Source organism: Callospermophilus lateralis, chromosome 8, assembly GCF_048772815.1.
Source record: "Callospermophilus lateralis isolate mCalLat2 chromosome 8, mCalLat2.hap1, whole genome shotgun sequence".
In the NCBI taxonomy this organism is placed as follows: domain Eukaryota; kingdom Metazoa; phylum Chordata; class Mammalia; order Rodentia; family Sciuridae; genus Callospermophilus; species Callospermophilus lateralis.
The window spans coordinates 38,493,782-38,515,146 of NC_135312.1; the positions used below are offsets into that span (position 1 = coordinate 38,493,782).

At 39.8% G+C, this 21,365-nt stretch overlaps 1 protein-coding gene across 1 annotated transcript in view; it reads left to right on the top strand.

The window, feature by feature from the left end:
* Positions 1-15,249: 15,249 nt before the first annotated feature.
* Positions 15,250-21,365, top strand: part of Spata18 (spermatogenesis associated 18) — a 32,409-nt gene continuing 26,293 nt past the window's right edge. Inside the window, exon 1 of the mRNA XM_076864018.2 lies at positions 15,250-15,336. Coding sequence (XP_076720133.1) covers positions 15,250-15,336 — 87 coding nt within the window. The remainder of the gene's footprint in view (positions 15,337-21,365) is intronic.

Genomic DNA, 21,365 nt, shown 5'->3' on the forward strand with positions numbered 1-21,365 from the left:
TAATGGTATTTAGAGGCCACTGTGTGCCTGTTAATGTCTCTATAATTCTCACAGCAGTCTTATGAGATAGGTCCCTATATATCAAGTGAGGAAATCAAGGCTTGTAGAAGTTAAATGACTGACCAAGTTTTCAACGAAGAAAGAGCTAAGATTGAACTCATGTTCATCTTACTCAAATCTTTACTGTTTCTGTCAAACAACACGGCCTTTCGTTCTGTATTTCCTTTGCCTATTGTATGTTATTAAATTTGGAAGCACAAAGCAGAGCTCTACAGCCCATACTCCCCAGTTTGAAGCAGACTATGAAGATATTTATCCTCTCATTCACTTTGTAGTGGGTTGCATAATGTCCCTCAAAAAAAGTAATATCCAAGACATAAAACCCTCAGTATTTTTGTGATCTTTGTGGAAATAGGGTTTGTGCTATAAGCTGAATATTTGTGTGCCTCTGCCAATACCAAATTCATGTTTAAATCCTAAGCCCAAATATGATAGCACTGGGAAGTGGAACATTGGGAAGTAACAGGGCTTTTGGGAGATGTCTTGTTCCATTTCACACTCTATAACAGAATACCTGGGATTTATTTCTTATGTTTCTGGATGTTGGGAAGTCCAAGGTTGAGAGGGCTGTATATGATGATGACCTTTTTGCTGCATCATCCCACATCCACCATAGGATGGCGAAAGGTGAGAAAGGCAAGGGGGCAAGAGAAGAAAGGGGCCATCCTTATCCTTTCACAAGGAGTCTACCCCTGAAATAACTTAATTTCACAAGATAATCCTTAATCCTTTCTGAAGCCAAACTCTCATGGCCTACTCATTTTGCAGGTCATACCTCTCAGCACTATTGACTTGGAGATTGTTTCCAACACGTAAAATTTGGGGAACCAATTCAAACCTCATGAATGAGATTAATGCCCTTATATATTATATCCAAGATTTTTCATATGTCCCTCCCACTATGTGAGAACATATTGATAAGTTTCCATTTATGAATTTAAAAAATGTGCTGTCATCAGACTCCAAACCTTGATCTTAGTCTGCCCCAAATCCAGAACTGGGTGAAATAAAATTTCTCTTGTTTAATAAGCCACTCAGTCTGTGGTGTTCTATTATAACATCTTGAATGGCTTGAGACACAGACTAAGTTAAGGATCTCTAGATAAGGTTACCTGTGCTAGGGTTGTAGCTCTGAGGTAGAGTGCTTATGGAATATACACAAAGCCCTGGGTTCAATCCCTGGCACTGCAGAGTGAAAAAAGATGACCTTGGATTTAGAGGTGTGGGCCCATAAGGGAAGGTCCCTTTGGAGAGGACAGGGTATACACAAAGGACATGATGGAAAGACACAGGCAGAGAGATTGGAGCAATCTGACTACTGGGCTAGGAACTCTAAGAACTGTCATCAGCCACCAGCAGCTAGGAGAAAAGACAGTTCCTCCCTCAGAGCCTCTAGAAGCAATCAACATTGCTGACTTCTACTTTCTAGCCTCCAGAACGAAGAGAAAATAATTTCTGTTTGAAGTCACCAAGTTTTGTTGTAATTTGTCATAGTAGCCATAGGCACTAATAAATACATACTTCAAGGTCAGCACATCCAAAATTGAAATTCATAAATCTTTCCCCTTAATCTGCTTTTCTTATATTCTCTTAGTGAATGACACCACTCCAGTCATACACCTCAAAGTCATTCTGTACTATTTCTAGAGTGATCTTTCTAAAATACAAATTGAATCATGTCGCTCCTCCTCCTTAAGCTTAAACACTCACCCCAAGTCCTTCCATAATGACATTTATACTCTTTGTATTAGCACATTAGGGCTATTACCTGCCAAATCCTGTCTACCTCTTTTAGCCTCATTTCCTGCCTTTCCCAAAAACTCATCCTTAATTTCAATCCTGTAATATTTGGTAGTCACACACATATGCCTAACCATATTGAGGCTCTAATGTCCCTGTGCCTATCCCTTTGTGGATCTTTCTCTGTTTTATCGAGCTGTTTTACTTCTCCACTGAAACCCAGCTGAAAGGATTCCTTTCTAGCAAACCTTTCTTAATCTTTCTCCTTATCACAAACTTGATATCCATTCTCTTCCCTGTGATCCTCAAGTACATCTCTATTATGAATCACACTATGTGGAAATTTACTTACCCATCTGTCTTACTTATCTGTGAGTTTATACCTCTTCAAATTCTACCCATCTTTATCAATTCTACCTCTTCCAGACAACTACAGCCAGTCCTTGTTGCTTTCTCTTTTTAACTTATTGTACCCATTCACTATGATACCCATTTGATACTTAACGTACTAACCTGTTATTTTGCTTTTCCTGCCCATACAGTTTGGTCTTGACTAGACTGTGAGTTACTTACAAAGCAAGGGTAATGTGTTATCACTTCCATGTCACTCTAAGTCTTGAACATATCAGGAACCAGTATATAATACATACTAATTAACTTTGATGAATGAATAGTGGGTTAATTTTTTAATGGGTAACAAATATTATTGGCATGTGTCCGTTCTAACACTTATCATACAATACCCCAGGGGAGGACCTCATCATTCCTCATCTCTCTGTTTCCTAAGTACTCTTCCTGGGTCCAGTCCCACCTCTTCCAAACTTAACCTCTAGGACCTCCAATGTGAAATAAAAAAGATCTAATCCTATAAGTTTTGTTTATAACCTTGGCTGCTTCCCCACTATGCCTATGAAATAAAAATTAGTTTTTTTTAGTCTAATATATCTAGTCAAAATAGCAGGTTACTATCCTGGCCTTGTCTCTTGTTCCTTGATTCTTCTGTGTCACACTAGTGAGGATTCCTCATTGCCTGACTCTCCATTCAGTCACACGCCTCTTATCTACTGTTCCTCCTCTTCCCACTTTCTCTGGTCTTTATGGTGAACTCTTCTCCATCCTTTCAGAACTGGCCCTAAATGTCACCTTCTTCCATAACTTTCCCTGATTCTTTCTTCCACAGGACAGGAAAGACCAGAAGGGAAGTCATTGTTTTCATAGAATTTAATAGCTTGTCACAGTGAACTATGGTTGTGGTAGTTTTCTCTTGAATGATATGACACCTTAGGGACCAGGAACTCAGTTTAATTTTGCCTCATACTTAAGTCGGGTAGTTGTATCACAGTAGAGATTCTGTAAATGTTCATTAAATGTGTGGAAAAGTTTCTATTCCAACGTCCCTCATCCTAGAGATGGCCGTCACGCTGTCCCATGTCACTCTCGTGAGATGCTTAGTGGGTGAGCCATGGACCTGTGCTCCTCTGCAATAACTTAATGTATCCTGAGCTCATACTTCACATACTCCATTTCATGGAGCTTTATGTTTGCCACTGATATGGCTAGCTGAGCCCAAAATATCAAGGACAGTGAGGCCTTTTTTGTGCTACAATGAAAACCTAGATTGAGATAGGAGGGGTGTAAATATCACACTACACCTACCTTGCTTTTAATTTTCCCTCTTTAGTCTGTATTTTCTGTCAATGTTTTGTAGTTTATTTGGTGCTATGGTGAGACCATTGATACATGAAGTTTTCCCTCTTGTTTTTGTAGTTTAGGCAATAGTGGGCATGATTTAATTGTGCAGGAAAATTCTGATGTGCTGCTTTGAGCAGAAAATACTTCTTGGTATTGGGATCACACAGGACACAGCATCTTTGCTTTTTGCCCAGTGAGAAAAGCTGTCTTCAGTTCAGACTCTCATCAATTAGTTCTTCCTCCCAATGAACGGGACTTTCCCCTGCTTCACTTTTCCTCCAATCTGGCAAAGAAATAAAAAGGACAAAAATGAAACTCCTGAAATGAGAACACAAAGCACTCAGGTTAGAGAACACTAAGGAAACAAAGAAATGTTTTCTGCCTAAAAGAACTTGGTCCTTCTGAGTAAAAAGTGCCTTAGCGTACCACCAATAAACACCGTATTTAAAAACAATGTCATGCAATTGGGTCAGCTACAGCCAGATGATTTTCTTTAGCTAACAATACAGGCCCTGATCCAAAGAAACAAGATCCTAACCCAGATGGCAGTAGGACAAGAATAGCCCAGCACACATAGAAGAGGATCAGAACACAGACTCTTCTTATGGCCACACTGGCTAAAGGTGTGCCACTGTCCTTAGTAAGGAAGAATCAGGATGAGGATCCACTGCATACCCTTGTGGTTTATAGCATATATTTATGTTCAGTGTTGTGTGAACTACATATGCTGAGCTCTCATTTCATTGAGTGGATCCAGTTAATCTTTTGTTGGCTTCTTAACATCTCAAATGAAAAATACGTCCAGTTGACTGATGCAAATAAAACTCAGAGTAGACAAAATTAAGAACTCTCAGAAAGTCTTTGCCAGGTAAATATTTGACACATTATACTTCTCTAGAACAAATGATTCCTGGCTATGAGGTAGAATTATGACAGCTTAAGAATGAATAACTAAGACCTGCGACCGACCGGCAGAACACTCCCAGTGGCTCACCAGCGTGGTAGACACGTCACCCCAATTGGAGGAGGGGCAGAGCAGAGCCGCCGCCCACGCCTGCAAGGTAGGCAGACCTGCGACTGACCGGCAGAACAGGCCCAGCGGCCCACCGGCATGGTAGACACATCACTCCAATTGGAGGAAGGGCCCAGCTGCTGCCCGAAAGGTAGGCAGACCGCGTGTCCCGGAGAAGGGACCCAGCGGCCAGCCGGCCTAGTTGAAAGATCACCCTAATTGGAGAAGGGGCACAGCCGCCACCCATGCCTGCAAGGTAGGCAGACCTGCAACCTGGAGAACAGGCCCAGCGGCCCGCCAGTGTGGTAGACAGATCACCCCAATTGGAGGAGGAGCACAGCTGCCGCCCGCCCCTGCAAGGGAGACTTTGCAACTATACAAGAGCAATATAAATATATAGGGGGAAAATTCAATAACACAACAGTTTCACCAAGCAGAAAGAAACGCAAGCAGTATGAAAAGACAAGGAAAGAAAGGACCACAAGCAATGCAGGTCAACTCAACTTTAGAAGAGGTAATAGCTGCAGCAGATGGAATGTCAGATAAAGAATTCAGGATATACATGCTGCAGATGATCTGGAGTCTCAAGGAAGACAATAGACAGCAAAATCAGACAATGAAAGATCACTTCAACAATGATTTACATAAACAAATCCAAGAAGCAAAAGATCAACTATACAGGGAGATAAAAGTTATAAAAAACAAACAAACAGAAATCCTAGAAATGCAGGAAGCAATAAACCAACTTAAAAACTCAAATGAGAATACTACCAGCAGAGTAGAACACTTAGAAGATAGAATGTCAGACAATGAAGACAAAGTATTTCAATTTGAAAAGAACATAGACAGCTCAGCGAGACTGTTAAGAAACCATGAGCAGAACATCCAAGAAATATGGGATAACATAAAGAGACCAAACTTAAGAGTCATTGGAATACAGGAAGGTATAGAGGTCCAAACCAAAGGAATGAGCAATCTGTTCAACAAAATAATACGAGAAAACTTCCCAGACTTGAAGAATGAGACAGAATCCCAAATCCTAGAAGCCTACAGGACGCCGAATGTGCAAAATCATAAGAGATCCACACCTAGACACATTATAATGAAGATGCCCAACATACAGAATAAGGAGAAAATTTTAAAAGCTTCAAGAGAAAGGAAGCACATTACATTTAGGGGTAAACCAATCAGGATAACAGCTGATCTTTCAACACAGACTCTGAAAGCTAGAAGATCCTGGAACAACATATTTCAAATGCTGAAAGAAAATGGGTTCCAACCAAGAATTGTGTATCAAGCAAAATTAAGCTTCAGGATGGAAGACGAAATTAAAACCTTCCACGATAAACAAAAGCTAAAAGAATTTGCAGCTAGAAAACCATCTCTTCAAAACATCCTCGGCAAAACATTACAGGAAGAGGAAATGGAAAATAACAATGAAAACCAACAGTGGGAGGTAGTACAGTAAAGGGAAAAAATAATCAAAGAGGAAAAACAAATCATGTTAAGTAACATAAATAAACAAATATGGCTGGAAGAACAATCCATATCTCAATAATAACCCTAAATGTTATTGGCTTAAACTCAACAATTAAGAGACACAGGCTAGTAGAGTGGATCAAAAAAAAAAAAAGATCCAACAATATGCTGCCTACAGGAGACGCATTTGATAGGAAAAGACATACATAGACTGAAGGTGAAAGGTTGGGAAAAATCATATCACTCATATGGACTTCGGAAACAAGCAGGAGTGTCCATACTCATATCAAATAAAATAGATTTCAAGCCAAAGTTAATCAAAAGGGATAAAGAGGGACACTACATACTGCTCAAGGGAACCATACACCAACAAGACATAACAATCATAAATATATATGCTCCAAACAATGGTGCAGTTATGTTCATCAAACAAACTCTTCTCAAGTTCCAGAGTCTAATAGACCACCATACAATAATTATGGGAGACTTCAACACACCTCTCTCACCACTGGACAGATCTTTCAAACAAAAGTTGAATAAAGAAACTATAGAACTCAATAATACAATTAATAACAGACTTAATTGACATATATAAAATATACCACCCAACATCAAGTAGTTACACTTTTTTCTCAGCAGCACATGGATCCTTCTCAAAAATAGATCATATATTATGTCACAGGGCAACTCTTAGACATTATAAAGGAGTAGAGATAATATCATGCATCTTATCTGATCATAATGGAATGAAACTGAAAATCAACGATAAAAGAAGGAAGGAAAAATCATGCATCACTTGGAGAATGAACAATAGGTTACTGAATGATCAATGGGTTATAGAAGACATCAAGGAGGAAATTAAAAAATTCTTAGAGATAAATGAAAGCACAGACACAACATATCGGAATCTATGGGACACAATGAAAGCAGTTCTAAGAGGAAAATTCATTGCCTGGAGTTCATTCCTTAAAAAAAGGAAAAACCAACAAATAAGTGATCTCACACTTCATCTCAAAATCCTAGAAACAGAAGAGCAAAACAACAGCAAAAGAAGTAGAAGGCAAGAAATAATTAAAATCAGAGCTGAAATTAATGAAATCGAAACAAAAGAAACAATTGAAAAAATTGACAAAACTAAAAGTTGGTTCTTTGAAAAAATAAATAAGATCAACAGACCTTTAGCCATGCTAATGAAGAGAAGAAGAGAGAGAACTCAAATTACTAGCATACGGGATGAAAAAGGCAATATCACAACAGACACTTCAGAAATACAGAAGATAATTAGAAATTATTTTGAATCCTTATATTCCAATAAAATAGAAGATAGTGAAGGCATCGATAAATTTCTTAAGTCATATGATCTGCCCAGATTGAGTCAGGAGGATATTGACAACCTAAACAGACCAATATCAATTGAGGAAATAGAAGAAGCCATCAAAAGACTACCAACTAAGAAAAGCCCAGGACCGGATGGGTATACAGCAGAGTTTTACAAAACCTTTAAAGAAGAACTAATACCAATACTTTTCAAGCTATTCCAGGAAATAGAAAAAGAGGGAGAACTTCCAAATTCATTCTACGAGGCCAACATCACCCTGATTCCTAAACCAGACAAAGATACTTCAAAGAAAGAAAACTACAGACCAATATCTCTAATGAATCTAGATGCAAAAATCCTCAATAAAATTCTGGCAAATCGGATACAAAAACATATCAAAAAAATTGTGCACCACGATCAAGTAGGATTCATCCCTGGGATGCAAGGATGGTTCAATATATGGAAATCAATAAATGTTATTCACCACATCAATAGACTTAAAGATAAGAACCATATGATCATCTCATTAGATGCAGAAAAAGCATTTGACAAAGTACAGCATCCCTTTATGTTCAAAACTCTAGAAAAACTAGGGATAACAGGAACATATCTCAATATTGTAAAAGCTATCTATGCTAAGCCTCAGGCTAGCATCATTCTGAATGGAGAAAAATTGAAGGCATTCCCTCTAAAATCTGGAACAAGACAGGGATGCCCTCTCTCACCACTTCTGTTCAACATAGTTCTCAAAACACTGGCCAGAGCAATTAGACAGATGAAAGAAATTAAAGGCATAAAAATCGGAAAAGAAGAACTTAAATTATCATATTTTCAGATGACCTGATTCTATACCTAGCAAACCCAAAAGGGTCTACAAAGAAACTATTAGAGCTAATAAATGAATTCAGCAAAGTGGCAGGATGCATAAATCAAAGGCATTCCTGTATATCAGCAAAAATCCTCTGAAATGGAAATGAGGACAACCACTCCACAATATCCTCAAAAAAAATAAAATACTTGGGAATCAACCTAACAAAAGAGGTGAAAGACTTATACAATGAAAACTATAGAACCCTAAAGAGAGAAATAGAAGAAGATCTTAGAAGATGGAAAAATATACCCTGTTCATGGATAGGCAGAACTAACATCATCAAAATGGCGATATTACCAAAAGTTCTCTAGGTTTAATGCAATGCCAATCAAAATCCCAACGGCATTTCTTGTAGAAATAGAGAAAGCAATCATGAAATTCATGTGGAAAAATAAAAGACCCAGAATAGCAAAAACAATGCTAAGCAGGAAGTGTGAATCAGGTGGTATAGCTATACCAGACTTCAAACTATACTACAGAGCAATAGTAACAAAAACAGCATGGTACTGGTACCAAAACAGGCGGGTGGACCAATGGTACAGAATAGAGGACACAGAAACCAATCCACAAAACTACAACTATCTTATATTTAATAAAGGGGCTAAAAGCGTGCAATGGAGGAAGGATAGCATCTTCAACAAATGGTGCTGGGAAAACTGGAAATCCATATGCAGCAAAATGAAACTGAATCCCTTTCTCTCGCCATGCACAAAAGTTAACTCAAAATGGATCAAGGAGCTTGATATCAAATCAGAGACACAGCGTCTGATAGAAGAAAAAGTTGGCTACGATCTACATACTGTGGGGTCGGCCTCCAAATTCCTCAATAGGACACCCATAGCACAAGAGTTAATAACTAGAATCAACAAATGGGACTTACTCAAACTAAAAAGTTTTTTTCTCAGCAAGAGAAACAATAAGAGAGGTAAATAGGGAGCCTACATCCTGGGAACAAATCTTTACTCCTCACACTTCAGATAGAGCCCTAATATCCAGAGTATACAAAGAACTCAAAAAAATTAAACAATAAGAAAACAAATAACCCAATCAACAAATGGGCCAAGGACCTGAACAGACACTTCTCAGAGGAGGACATACAATCAATCAACCAGTACATGAAAAAATGCTCACCATTTCTAGCAGTCAGAGAAATGCAAATCAAAACCACCCTAAGATACCATCTCACTCCAGTAAGATTGGCAGCCATTATGAAGTCAAACAACAACAAGTGCTGGCGAGGATGTGGGGAAAAGGGTACACATGTACATTGCTGGTGGGACTGCAAATTGGTGCGGCCAATTTGGAAAGCAGTATGGAGATTTCTTGGTAAGCTGGGAATGGAACCACCATTTGACCCAGCTATTCCCCTTCTCGGACTATTCCCTAAAGACCTAAAAAGAGCATACTACAGGGATACTGCTACATCGATGTTCATAGAAGCACAATTCACAATAGCTAGACTGTGGAACCAACCTAGATGCCCTTCAATAGACGAATGGATAAAAAAAATGTGGCATTTATACACAATGGAGTATTACTATGCATTAAAAAATGACAAAATCATAGAATTTGCAGGGAAATGGATGGCATTAGAGCAGATTATGCTAAGTGAAGTTAGCCAATCCCTAAAAAACAAATGCCAAATGTCTTCTTTGATATAAGGAGAGTAACTAAGAACAGAGTAGGGAGGAAGAGCATGAGAAGAAGATTAACATTAAACAGGGATAAGAGGTGGGAGGGAAAGGGAGAGAGAAGGGAAATTGCATGGAAATGGAAGGAGACCCTCAGGGTTATACAAAATTATGTATAAGAGGAAGTGAGGGGAAAGGGAAAAAAAAACAAGGGGGAGAAATGAATTACAGTAGATGGGGTAGAGAGAGAAGAGGGGAGGGGAGGGGAGGGGGGATAGTAGAGGATAGGAAAGGTAGCAGAATACAACAGACACTAGTATGGCAATATGTAAATCAGTGGATGTGTATCCGAAGTGATTCTGCAATCTGTATATGGGGTAAAAATGGGAGTTCATAACCCACTTGAATCAAAATGTGAAATTTGATATATCAAGAACCAACAATAAAAATTATAAAAAAAAGAATGAATAACTGGTAAATTTTTTCTACCTCAGTGAGATTATGACATCAGATATAATTCAGCCAATCATTTCCTGCCTTCCTTCCTCTCTCCCTTCTTTCTCCCCTTCCTTCTTTTGTCATAATCCAGTGGCTGTGCTGAATAAGCCTTTGCCCTTTCCTTCAAGAAACACACAGGCTTATAGAGAAGGCAGACAAATAAGTATTATGTAATGTGACAATGTCTAAAAGTTAGAGAAAGTATGGAGAAGAGTGAAGAGCTCTAGGGGTTGGGGGGTTAGGAAATCTGTAATGGAGCTAGGCCTAAATTTATTAAAAGTGCAACATAGAGAAATTCCTTGTTTACTAGAGGTTAGGAATGTTATTCTAGCAAGCTTGTGAAATAACTTGTACTCATAAATGATGCTCAACTTTTGGTAATTGGCAAAAACTCTCAGAATCAGGGCTGCATCCAAACTAAACAGTGAACCAAAAATGGAAACAAGGGGCAAGATGTGTTCGATCCTGAACATATAAAATGTTAAAATAGCATTAAAGAATGTCAGGACTATAAGAGATCTTAGAACTCATCTAGTCCATGCTTTTCATTTTATAGATGAAAGAAATGTGACTCATAGTGGTTAATAACATATAAAGTCATTAAATCACAAATAGAGTGTAAAATAAAGCAACAGTGTCCATGTTCTAAATTTGTTTCTGATAGCTAACTTTAGGTCACTGTTACCAAAATACCTGATAAAAACAAAATAGAGGGAAAAAATTTATTTTGGGCTCATGGTTTCAGAGTTCATGGTCAGCCAACTCCATTGCTCTGGGCCAGAGTGAGGTAGACTATCATGGTGGAAGGGCGTTGGAAAGGAAAGATGCTCAGCTTATGGTATCAGGAAAGCAGAGAGGGAGGGAGGAGCCATGGGAAGATATAACCCAAGCCATACCCCAGCTGACCTACTTCTTCCAGTCATGTTCCAGCTGCATAAAGTTATCACCCAGTAATCCATTCAAATGACTAATCCATCAATGGATTAATCTACCAGTGAGCTTACATCTTTCATAATCTAATCATTTCTCTTCTGAACATTCTTGAATTACCTAATACATGAGCTTTTGGGGGGACATCCAAGATGCAAACCATAACATTCCCCGCTTGGCCCCCCAAATTCATTTCCATCTTACAGTGCAAATGTATTTAGTACTTACAGTGCACTGTATTTAGTACTTACAGTGCAAATGTATTTAGTACTTACAGTGCAATGTATTTAGTATTTTTCCAAGAGTTCCCATAGACTGAACAGTTCCTGCATTGCTCAAGTCCAAAGTCTCCTCCAAGACTCAAGGCAAACTTGTGGCTGTGAGCCCCTGTAAAAATCAAAATCAAGTTATATACATCCAATATAAAATGGCACAGAGTAAATGTTCCCATTCCAAAAAAGAAGAATAAAGGCATAGAAAGAAGGGATGAGACCAAAGCAAGAAGGAAACCTAGCAGGGCAAACTTTAGGTGCCGTGGTTCTATGTCCAGCATCCGAGGCAGTGGTGGTGAGATGTAATTTCCAAGGTTGAATGCATTCTTATAATTCAAAGCACATAGGCTCTTTTGTAACCAGCAACTTCAGATATTTGCATTCTGAGATCTTGCTTTCTCTTAAATTGATTGCTATTCAGTGCCCACTGAAAACTGTTCAGAGGGGAGCGTCATTAAGGGCACTTAGAAATCCGCTATGGGCATGGAAGTTCTATGCTTGTATCAAGTAACACCATCTGAGAGCTAAGAAATGGGTCATCAATTGCTTGACATGGTTTTTGATGACAAGTGTTCTAGGGATACCCTCTTCACATTGATCACAGGCAGCTTCAAGAAACAATCACATCGAGATTGTTCATATATATGTATATATATATATGTTGTGTATATTATATATATAATAGTACCTGTATAATATACATATATCCTAAAATAATCAAATTGATTATTGACCTGTGGCGCTAAACTACTAAGCCATATTCCCAGCCCTTTTGATTTTTTATTTAGAGACAGAGGCTTGCTAAGTTACCTAAGGCCTCACTAGGTTCCTGATGCTTTGAATTTGCAATCTTCCTGCTTCAGCCTCAACGAGTCGCTGGGATTACAAGCCTGCACCGCTGTGCCTGACTTGGTTCTATATTTTCTTAAAAATGATTATTAAAGCACCTTTCAACTATATTGTTCTATAATGTTTTAAAAGAGATAAACATATTTTAGAATTGGTACCAGGAAAATGTTTCCATTCAAAGAAGAGGCATGTACTTTAAGAATCAAATAATCATAATCATAAAATTCATTTTTCTTTCTGGCTGGGCTTAATTGAATGAATGCAAAATGAGGTTCAATCTTTCACACAAATTTAGGGAATATTTGCTTTTTCCTTTAAAAAACTTCTAACTGATATTTCCTACAAGTCTTTCACTGTAAGCCATCTCAGATACTTTTTTTTAGGAAGTAGTGTGGATGAACAGTTTGTGGAACTGTTATTTTGAGTCATTGAATGGAAGGCCCATTTCTGTTATCAATAAACACAAAGGTCCTTTTATGTACAATGCATGCTCCTGAGTTCCAGGGTAGAAGTACTGCAGGCTTTAAGTACTGCAAGTCTTCAGGCTTTAAGTATCTAGAGGATTTTGAGTCTAGTTGTGGAACAACAGCATATGAGGAGATAAATGACATCAAGTAGCATATTCTAGGGTGATATCAAAATATTGTTCTATCTTAAGTCATTGTAAGTCTAATAATTAAATTAGTAACAAGGACATCTGGTGAAGTCATATTCTGTTTTAAATCACCAGCTTAACCATTTATATTTTGGCTAACATTTTTCCAGGAGTGGTAAAGTTTTTGCTAACTTTTTCTGATAAATATTCATAGTAGCAATTGATGTTCATGGTAAAAGTTTGGAAAATTGGAAAACTATAAAGGAGCTAACACCTTGTTGTGTATTATATAATTTAACACAATATATAATGTAATGTCCTGCTTTTTCACTTAAAATTATATAGTGAGAATTTCTAGATATTAAATGTTCCTCAATAAGACTTTTTTATACAATATTTCATTGAATGATCTACTCAAACATCATCCTGTTATTGGAAATTTGGATAATTTCAACCTAGTTTTATTTAATATAATACTGTGATCAAAATTCCTAGAAATACCAATCGTAGAATTTTTTGAGTACTGCCAAACTCTATGCTGAGTACTTAACATGAATTATCTTATTTGGGCTCATAATAACTCTATGAAGTAAGAACTATTGTGTTTTTACAGATGATGAAACAAGGATTACAGGCTAATTAAAGTGCTCAGAGCAAGGAAAAAGGATTTAGCCTCTAATTTGTCTTAAACAACTGTCCCGGTTCATTTTTTATTAAAAGTAAGCAGGACTGCTCAGATTCCTGTTACCTATTGGAATATGCAATTGGTTCCAAATTAAGAAATCTGTTTTTCCTCCATTCCTTTCCTTCTTTCCTGCTCCCACATTTTAGGCAGGAGATGTTTAATGAATAAGATTTTTTCTTTTTACTTTAGTAATTTTTCTACTGTGACACACCAACATTTTGTGACACACCCAATTTTGTGGTGTACAAAAACTAGCAGGAATGCAGACTCCAGAAACGAACCTTTCATTTTCATTATTGAACATTAAAACCACTGCAATTAAAAGGAATAAAAACAAGAGGTGGTGCAAATTCTGAATTTTATGGTAATCTGATATACACAATGTTCAATTTCCTCTCAAGTACCTAAAGAAATGAAACCGAGTTTAAAGTTGTTAGCTTCACCTCCATGATTTAATGAACAGGTGATTTGCAATCAGCACATCATTTGATGGTATATAAAACAAGAGATTGCTTCTAACATGTTAATGGTTGAAATGATTTAATTTAATAGTTCAAACTAGGCTGAATACATTCTTTTGAAATAGTGACAGATCGCGGTGGGAACTTCTCCAAAGTCTCATTTAAGGAATTCATAATTAAATGAAGCTTTAATGGCACAATCGAATATGCTCGCACATACTACCAGATCCTATCCAAACCTGAGGGATCAGTTCTAATGTGTGAACCTCCTAGTGCTGTCAACTTGGACACCCACCCTGTGGGTTAAAAAAATAAAGCAAAAGATAGAAGTTTTAGTTCCAGTGAGTTTCCTACAGGCAAATCCCAGGAGGCTGCAGATGCATGAAAGGTTTGAGAGGAGAAAGAATAAAACAAGGGCCAAAGAAGTGATTTCCTGAGAGTCCAAAAAAAAAAAAAAAAAAAAAAAGGTCCATGGAAGGTTAACTTTTGCTTGGCACGTGTTGTCACCCAGAGTCTGGCGTGCGGAGGAGGGTTCTAGGCCGCCAGCTGCCTGCCACCCCAGTCAGCACTGCCATCGGTCCGGACCCATCGAGGGGTCGCACCGCCTGGGTTCGGATCTCGGAGCCTTCCAGTTCCCTGCCCGATCCCGAATCCGGGTGGCTTTGGCCCTCCTCGCCCTCGCTCCTCTGCACCAAAAGCAGCAACAAAAGCAGAAGCAGGAGGAGAAGCGGCTTCAGGAGCAGCGGCGTGGCGCTTAGTGGCTGAGTCCAGCGGCCGGGCGCTGCAGGGCGGGGCGGGGCGGCAAGAGCGTTGCCCCGACGCGGCGTCCCTGGCAGCCGCCCGCCCACGTCAAGGTTTGGTTAATAATCGCCAGGGTATATAAATGGCTGGGGCTCGCGGGCGGCGGCGGGGGAACCAGGAGGGCGCGCCGGGCAGCGGATGAGGCGCGACAGCTGCGGCCCAGGGCACCCCCCCCTGGCATCCCGAACCCTGCCCGGTCCGACCCGAAGGGGAGGATGGAAACACCAGCTGCTATCTGAGCCCCCCTCTAAGATATCAACCCTCCCGCTACACCACGCGGCGGTCCCGCGGAGGCCACTGCTTCCGCCCCTCCACGTCTGTCTCCCATAGCCGAGCCGCGTAGAAAAAGCCAGCGATGGCGGAAAACCTGAGGAGGCTGGTCTCGAACGAAACTTTACGACGGTTGCAGGACAGGATAGACTCCTGGGCGAAAGAGTACAACGTGAGTCGGGGTGGGAGGCCCCCGGGACTCGCCCCGCGGTGGATCCCCGCACAGTCCTCGCGGGGCTTTTCGGGGACAGGCGTCGGTGAGACCGCTTTGCAAAGTCCCCGTGTTTGTGACTCCTAACGGGAACCTGGGCCTTGGGCTGGGATGGCGGGAAGGAAGGGGACGTGTTCTCCGGTGCCATTTGGAGGCGCCCAGTGGCGCTTCCTGCAGAGCGCGGGATTCCGCGGCGACCGGGCTGTTGGCGGAGCACCTTACCTAGAGCGGTAACCAAGGACGCCGGCGACCTTAGCAACTGGAAAATCAGTGCCAGGTCCTGCTTGATCCTCTCCTGTTCGCCCCCAGCCAGTGGAATCCACGTTGCCCTCCACCCCAACCCGAGTAATGTTTTAGTACACTCTCCTGCCTTTTCGCAAGTCTCCCACTCTGAAGATATCCAGACGCACCAGAATGAATTTTTATAAATATATACCTAGGAGTCATTGCTCAGAAATTAGAGAAACGGACACTAGGTAACATTTGCGTGCTGATTAATGTGGCAATTGAGGCCAGAGTTTCCACAACAAAGCAGATTTCAGGAGGGCTTTTGTAAGAAGCCAGTATTCTATCATCAAATCCATGCACTGTTCAAATCTCATTAATCCCTACTTCCACTCTAGCTCCCTGTATTCAACCCCACCTTGCCCCCCATCCCCAAAATAGAATTCAGAGTGCTGGAAACACCTTACATTTGGGGTCTGTCTGCCTTAAATAGGAGGTTCCCCTCTTACATGGCAAGTAAAGCTATCAGGCAGAAAAAAGATGCTAACTGGAATTTAACATAAGTAGAGGGTGAAGAATGATTTGGAAATCTGCTGGTCCCTGGGAATTCAGTCTTTAGAGTGGTGAGGGGAAGCTAGTTGAAATGGTTTTAATGAGAACAGAGAAACGGTTTGCTACCAAGACAAAAAACTGTAACAAACAATGGCACTTCTCAGTACTTACAGGATATTTCTAAAACAATAATTTAATTTGTTCCACCAAATGCTAGTGCCATTTGTGTTAAGCACTGTGAAAAAAATGCTTTTTAAAATTTCAGAGTTAAGGCCACAGGGCAATAAAAAGGGGTAAATACATACACTAGGATTTGTTACTCTCAATTTTCTGAGACTAGGTAGCAAGCAGTTACTTTAAAAAGTGATGAGAGAACCCAGGTCCTTTGTGATTAAAAAAAAAAAAAAAAAGAGGTGATTTTTATTTTTCCTGAATTCTTGGTGAAGGAATGTCCAGTGCTGGTTCTTTAAAAGGGAGCAAAGAGAGAACCTACTAGACACTAGAAGGAAAAGCTCTAGTTGTTCTCTGAACCACCCTCCACTTCAGAAGCCCTGATTAAAGGGTGAACCAGAAGCCCAAGGGACTCCTGAGAAGGCAGAGCTCAGAAAGAATCTGATCTAAATGAAAAAAACAAACATACAAACAACAACAAAAAACAACTGAGATGAGGAATGGAACTTTATATATCATCTAGTCCAATCCTTTCCATGGTACAGATCAAGCACCCTAACACAGACACATTAAGTAAACTGCCCCTGGGTTATTCGGCAAGTTCTATTCAAAGCCTTTTTTTCTGCCTGATGGCTCTACTTGCTATGTTAAGAGGGGAACCTCCTATTTAAGGCAGACAGACCCCAAATGTAAGGTGTTTCCAGCACTCTGAATTCTATTTTGGGGATGGGGGGCAAGGTGGGGTTGATTACAGGAGCCAGAGTGGAAGTAGGGATTAATGAGATTTGAACAGTGTGCATGGATTTGATGATAGAATATTGGCTTCTTATAAAAGTCCTCCTGAAATCTGCTTTGTTGTGGAAACTCTGGCCTCAACTGCCACACTAATCATTTCATCTTTTACTCATGTGCTGATGAATTGTGTATCTGTGTTTGGGGCTTGTTCTCATCTGAGCTCTCACTTCTTTGATTGCCCATGGACCTTTTAAATGGTGAGTACTATTGTCATGTTGAAATCAAATCAGCCTAAAATTGAATTTAGCTTCTCCCACACCTCACACACAGATCTCCTACCTAACTTAGTCTTCATTATGATGCACTCTGCACCCTTTTCACCGTCAGGATCTGTTGGTCCAGCCTCAGAATTCATACAGACTCTGAACATTTTTCACCTCCTCCATTGCTACCACCCTGGACTATTGCAAAAACAGTAACCCAAAGTGATTCTTCTGAATGTTAAGTCAGATCAGGTTACTTTTCTTTGTCAAGACTCTTCAAACTTCCTATTTCACTTGGAATAAAAGCTCAGTTCTAATGAACTTTGAAGTTTTACACAATTGTGGAGCAACTATTAGGTGCTAAGCATTGTTGTAAGTGTTGGGAAATATGTTCTCTACAACCCATATACAGATATACTGATAAAAGGGGGTACTACTGTATATGTTATTAGACAGTAAATTCTTTAAACATGTAATTTTCTGCTTTACAGTAGTGTGTGTGTGTGTGTGTGTGTGTGTGAGTGTGTGTATTTGTGGGTGTGTATAATTTGCCTTTTAATCCTATGACAACTAAGTTTTCTGGGCCCAGGGAAAAACTACTTGCCTTTGTGTGTGTGTGTGTATGTGTGTGTGTGTGTGTGTGTGTGTGTGTATGTGTGTACTGGGGATTGAACTCAGGGGCACTCAACCACTGAGCCACATCCTCTTTTTTGCATTTTATTTAGAAACGGGGCCTCACTGAGTTGCTTAGGGCCTTACTGTTATTGAGGCTGGCTTTGAACTTGCGATCCTCCCGTCTCAGCTTCCCAAGCTGCTGGCATTACAGGTGTGCGACATCGCGCCCAGTCTACTTGCTTATTTTAAAAATATTTGCAGAAAAGGGGTATTTTTCAACCTCCTTAAGAGAAGCAAATACTAAAAACAGCAGCAAACATTTCTGACTCATTTTCTTTTAGTCACTGTGGTTGTATTGCCTTCGAGTAAGCCCCAATTTAAATGTTTGAGGTTTATGCCTTTAAAATTTGACATCCCCTGTAGTTCATGGACAGCTGGGTTTGAACCTTGTGAGTTTTGGAAGTTGTTTTCTTCCTTTGTAGTTGAGTGAGCCTTTAATGGTGATAGGTCATAGAGAATTCCTTCTTGTTCACCAAGAACTGAACCAGTTATCAAAAGCCTAATATTCAACAAATGGTGATTAAAAATGGTTACTCAGTGGGTTACACACTATTTACAATTTTTACAGTGTACCTTTATAAATATTTTTTTCAGAGCTTGTGGTGTGCTTATTAATGTTGGTTGCTGGTAATAACAATATGAACTGCATCATTTTTTTATGAACACAATACCTTTGTTTTTATTTATTTATTTTTTATGTGGTTCTGAGGATTGAACCTAGTGCCTCACATGCACTAGGCAAGCTGTCTATCTCCGAGTGCTAGGCAAGTGCTCTATCACTCTACAACCCAGCCCAGTGAGCTGCATCTTAACAATGAACCTCCATCTGATGAAGAGGAGGAAGGAGTGGAGACAGCATGTACAGAAGCAGGGAAAACTGAAGAAGCTGACAATGGGGGTGTGTGTGCTGTGATTGGTTCAAAACAGGATGGAAGTGAGGTGAGGCTAAGTAGGAGGAGAGTTGGGGTCAAATGATAAAGCGCCCTAGGGAGAGGCTAAAAGTGTAATGCAGGAAGAAAGAAATTTGGGTCATATTTGGGAAATGTTCTCATTGTCCTATGGTGGAGAAATTCAAAACTCTAGGGAAAGTAGATGGGGTTGGGTAATACTTTAGGCAAGACATTGTATGTATCAACCGCTCATAAACTTGCTTAGCACATTTAGTGAACAAGACCATTCCAAGAATGGTCCTTAGGGATACTTATAGCACCCAAATACCCCCAATTTATCGTGCAACATCTGTACGTTTTATTAACAAACTGCAAAAATCTGAAATCACCTTCTATGCAGAACTAAATTCCAATTCCCTAATTACTTCATGGAAATGTTAGCCTGAGAAGAGAAATTCCCTTACCAAGTTAGCAGCTCCTGGGGTAAGTCAGCTCTGGATGGAAACTCTCCTCCCTCTGAGATGCTTTTGTTTTCCTTCAGATCCCTTTGGACTAGGGAGTTAAGCTGTGTTAGATGCTCTGAGATTTGTTATTTCAAAACATTTCCCCTATTATAGCAGCAAATGTAATATCTAACTGTATCTTTGGTAACCCCAACCCCAAGATAGGATTGATGAGATTTCTTAAAGTAAAATAATAGACACCAAGACAGTACAGTCTAGAAATCTTGGCATTATTTAATGTGTGAGTGGAGCTGTAGGAAAGGACTGGAAATACAAGACTTCCATCCACATTAGTCTCGTTTGTGTGATAGACATCTACAGGAAGAGGGGGAAAGAGCATTATTAAACATCCACATATAAAAAGGAGATATTATTTGAGATTTGCCTTCTGTTTGGTTTAGAATAAACTTTGTGGTTGAAGTAAGAGAGCTATGCCAAAATATGCCCGATTCCTAGTACAAAGGTTGTTGTCCGTTGCTATGGTCTGTACAAACATACTCCCTGCCTGCCTTCACCCTCCTCTTTGGGAGACATAACTTCTACATTCTTGAGGAGTCAATCTGATTAGTAAATTTCTAGAGAAACATTTTCTTCAATTTAAGATGCTTATCTGTTTCCTGGCCAGACCACCCCTCAGTGATGAATAGCCCCCCAAATCTCAGTGTCCAAGTAGAAGGGAGATTTTTCCTTCTTCTTTCATATGGTCTGACGGCAGGTCTCTGAGGGTTATGTTTTTAAAACTCGGCTTCCCCTGAAGTTCAGAGACAGCTTCATCACTGGCTTAGCTTCAGCACCCTCTGCCTAGTGGTGACAGCATCCTATTATGTGACCTCAAGGGGCTTCAGGGAAGAGCAGTGGAAACTTGCACCGTTCGTAAGTGATGCACACCACCTCTATTTGTCATTTCTTAACCAGAGGTGCGGCCAGGCACCATTTGATGATGCAGATACGTTCTGAGAAATGCCTGACTAGGTGATTTTTGTGGTTGTGCAAACACAATAGGTTACTAGGCTGTTTAATCCCATGGGACCACCATCAAGTAAGTAGCCTGTGGTTGACTGAAACAGCATATTATGCCACATGTGATTATAGTCACATTTTATAGCACGTGACTGTAGTTATGTGGCCCCAATCTAATTGTAAAGAAATGTGAGAAAGCACAGCATATTGAATTGGCACTGCCTTTTCTGTCATGTTTCTAATGATCAATTTATTGCAAAATAAATTGATGAGGGACTAAGGCAGAACGTTTTATTTTTTAACAGAGGCTGTCAACTTTTTAATTTGACTTTTCTTATCTTCTCCTGAGACAAACTTTTTAATGTAAGCATTTCAAGTTTAATATTTAAGGAGAATTAATAAGTCCAATAGGACTATTCACTGCCCCTGGCTGGGTAGTGGTATCATAATCCCCTTAGTTAACCAAGTCAGAATCCTGGCCCTTCCTTCTCCATCCCACTTCACAAATGGGTTCATTTAATCCCTGAGGATTCTGCCTGATAAATAGCTGTCAAATATCTCCCCCTTTCCCCCTTGAGCTCCTATCCACCTCCCCACATCTTTGGTACCAGGGATTGAATCCAGAGGCACTTAACCACCAAGTCACATCCCCAACCCTTTTTAAAATGTTTTTGTTTTAAAACCTCACTAGGTTGCTGAAGCTCGCTTTGAATTTGCAATCCTTCTGCCTCAGCCTCCCACACCAAGCTCCTCTTATTTTAAGCTTCCATTATTTCTTACATATGTGGGAAAAGGAGCTTCTAGGATGTGTACAGGATAGATCTCAAGAGAACTTTATTGCAAAACAAACAAACAATAACATCAGCAAACTCCCAGGCATAACAGCTTCATGCAAGATGGAGAATTCTGCTCTAACAAAGCTGAATGTTTTTACAGTCATCATGTTTACAAAAGGAGGCAGGGAGCCCATAATTGTTGTATAGAGTGTTTAAAAAAACACATTTTCTTTATGTTAA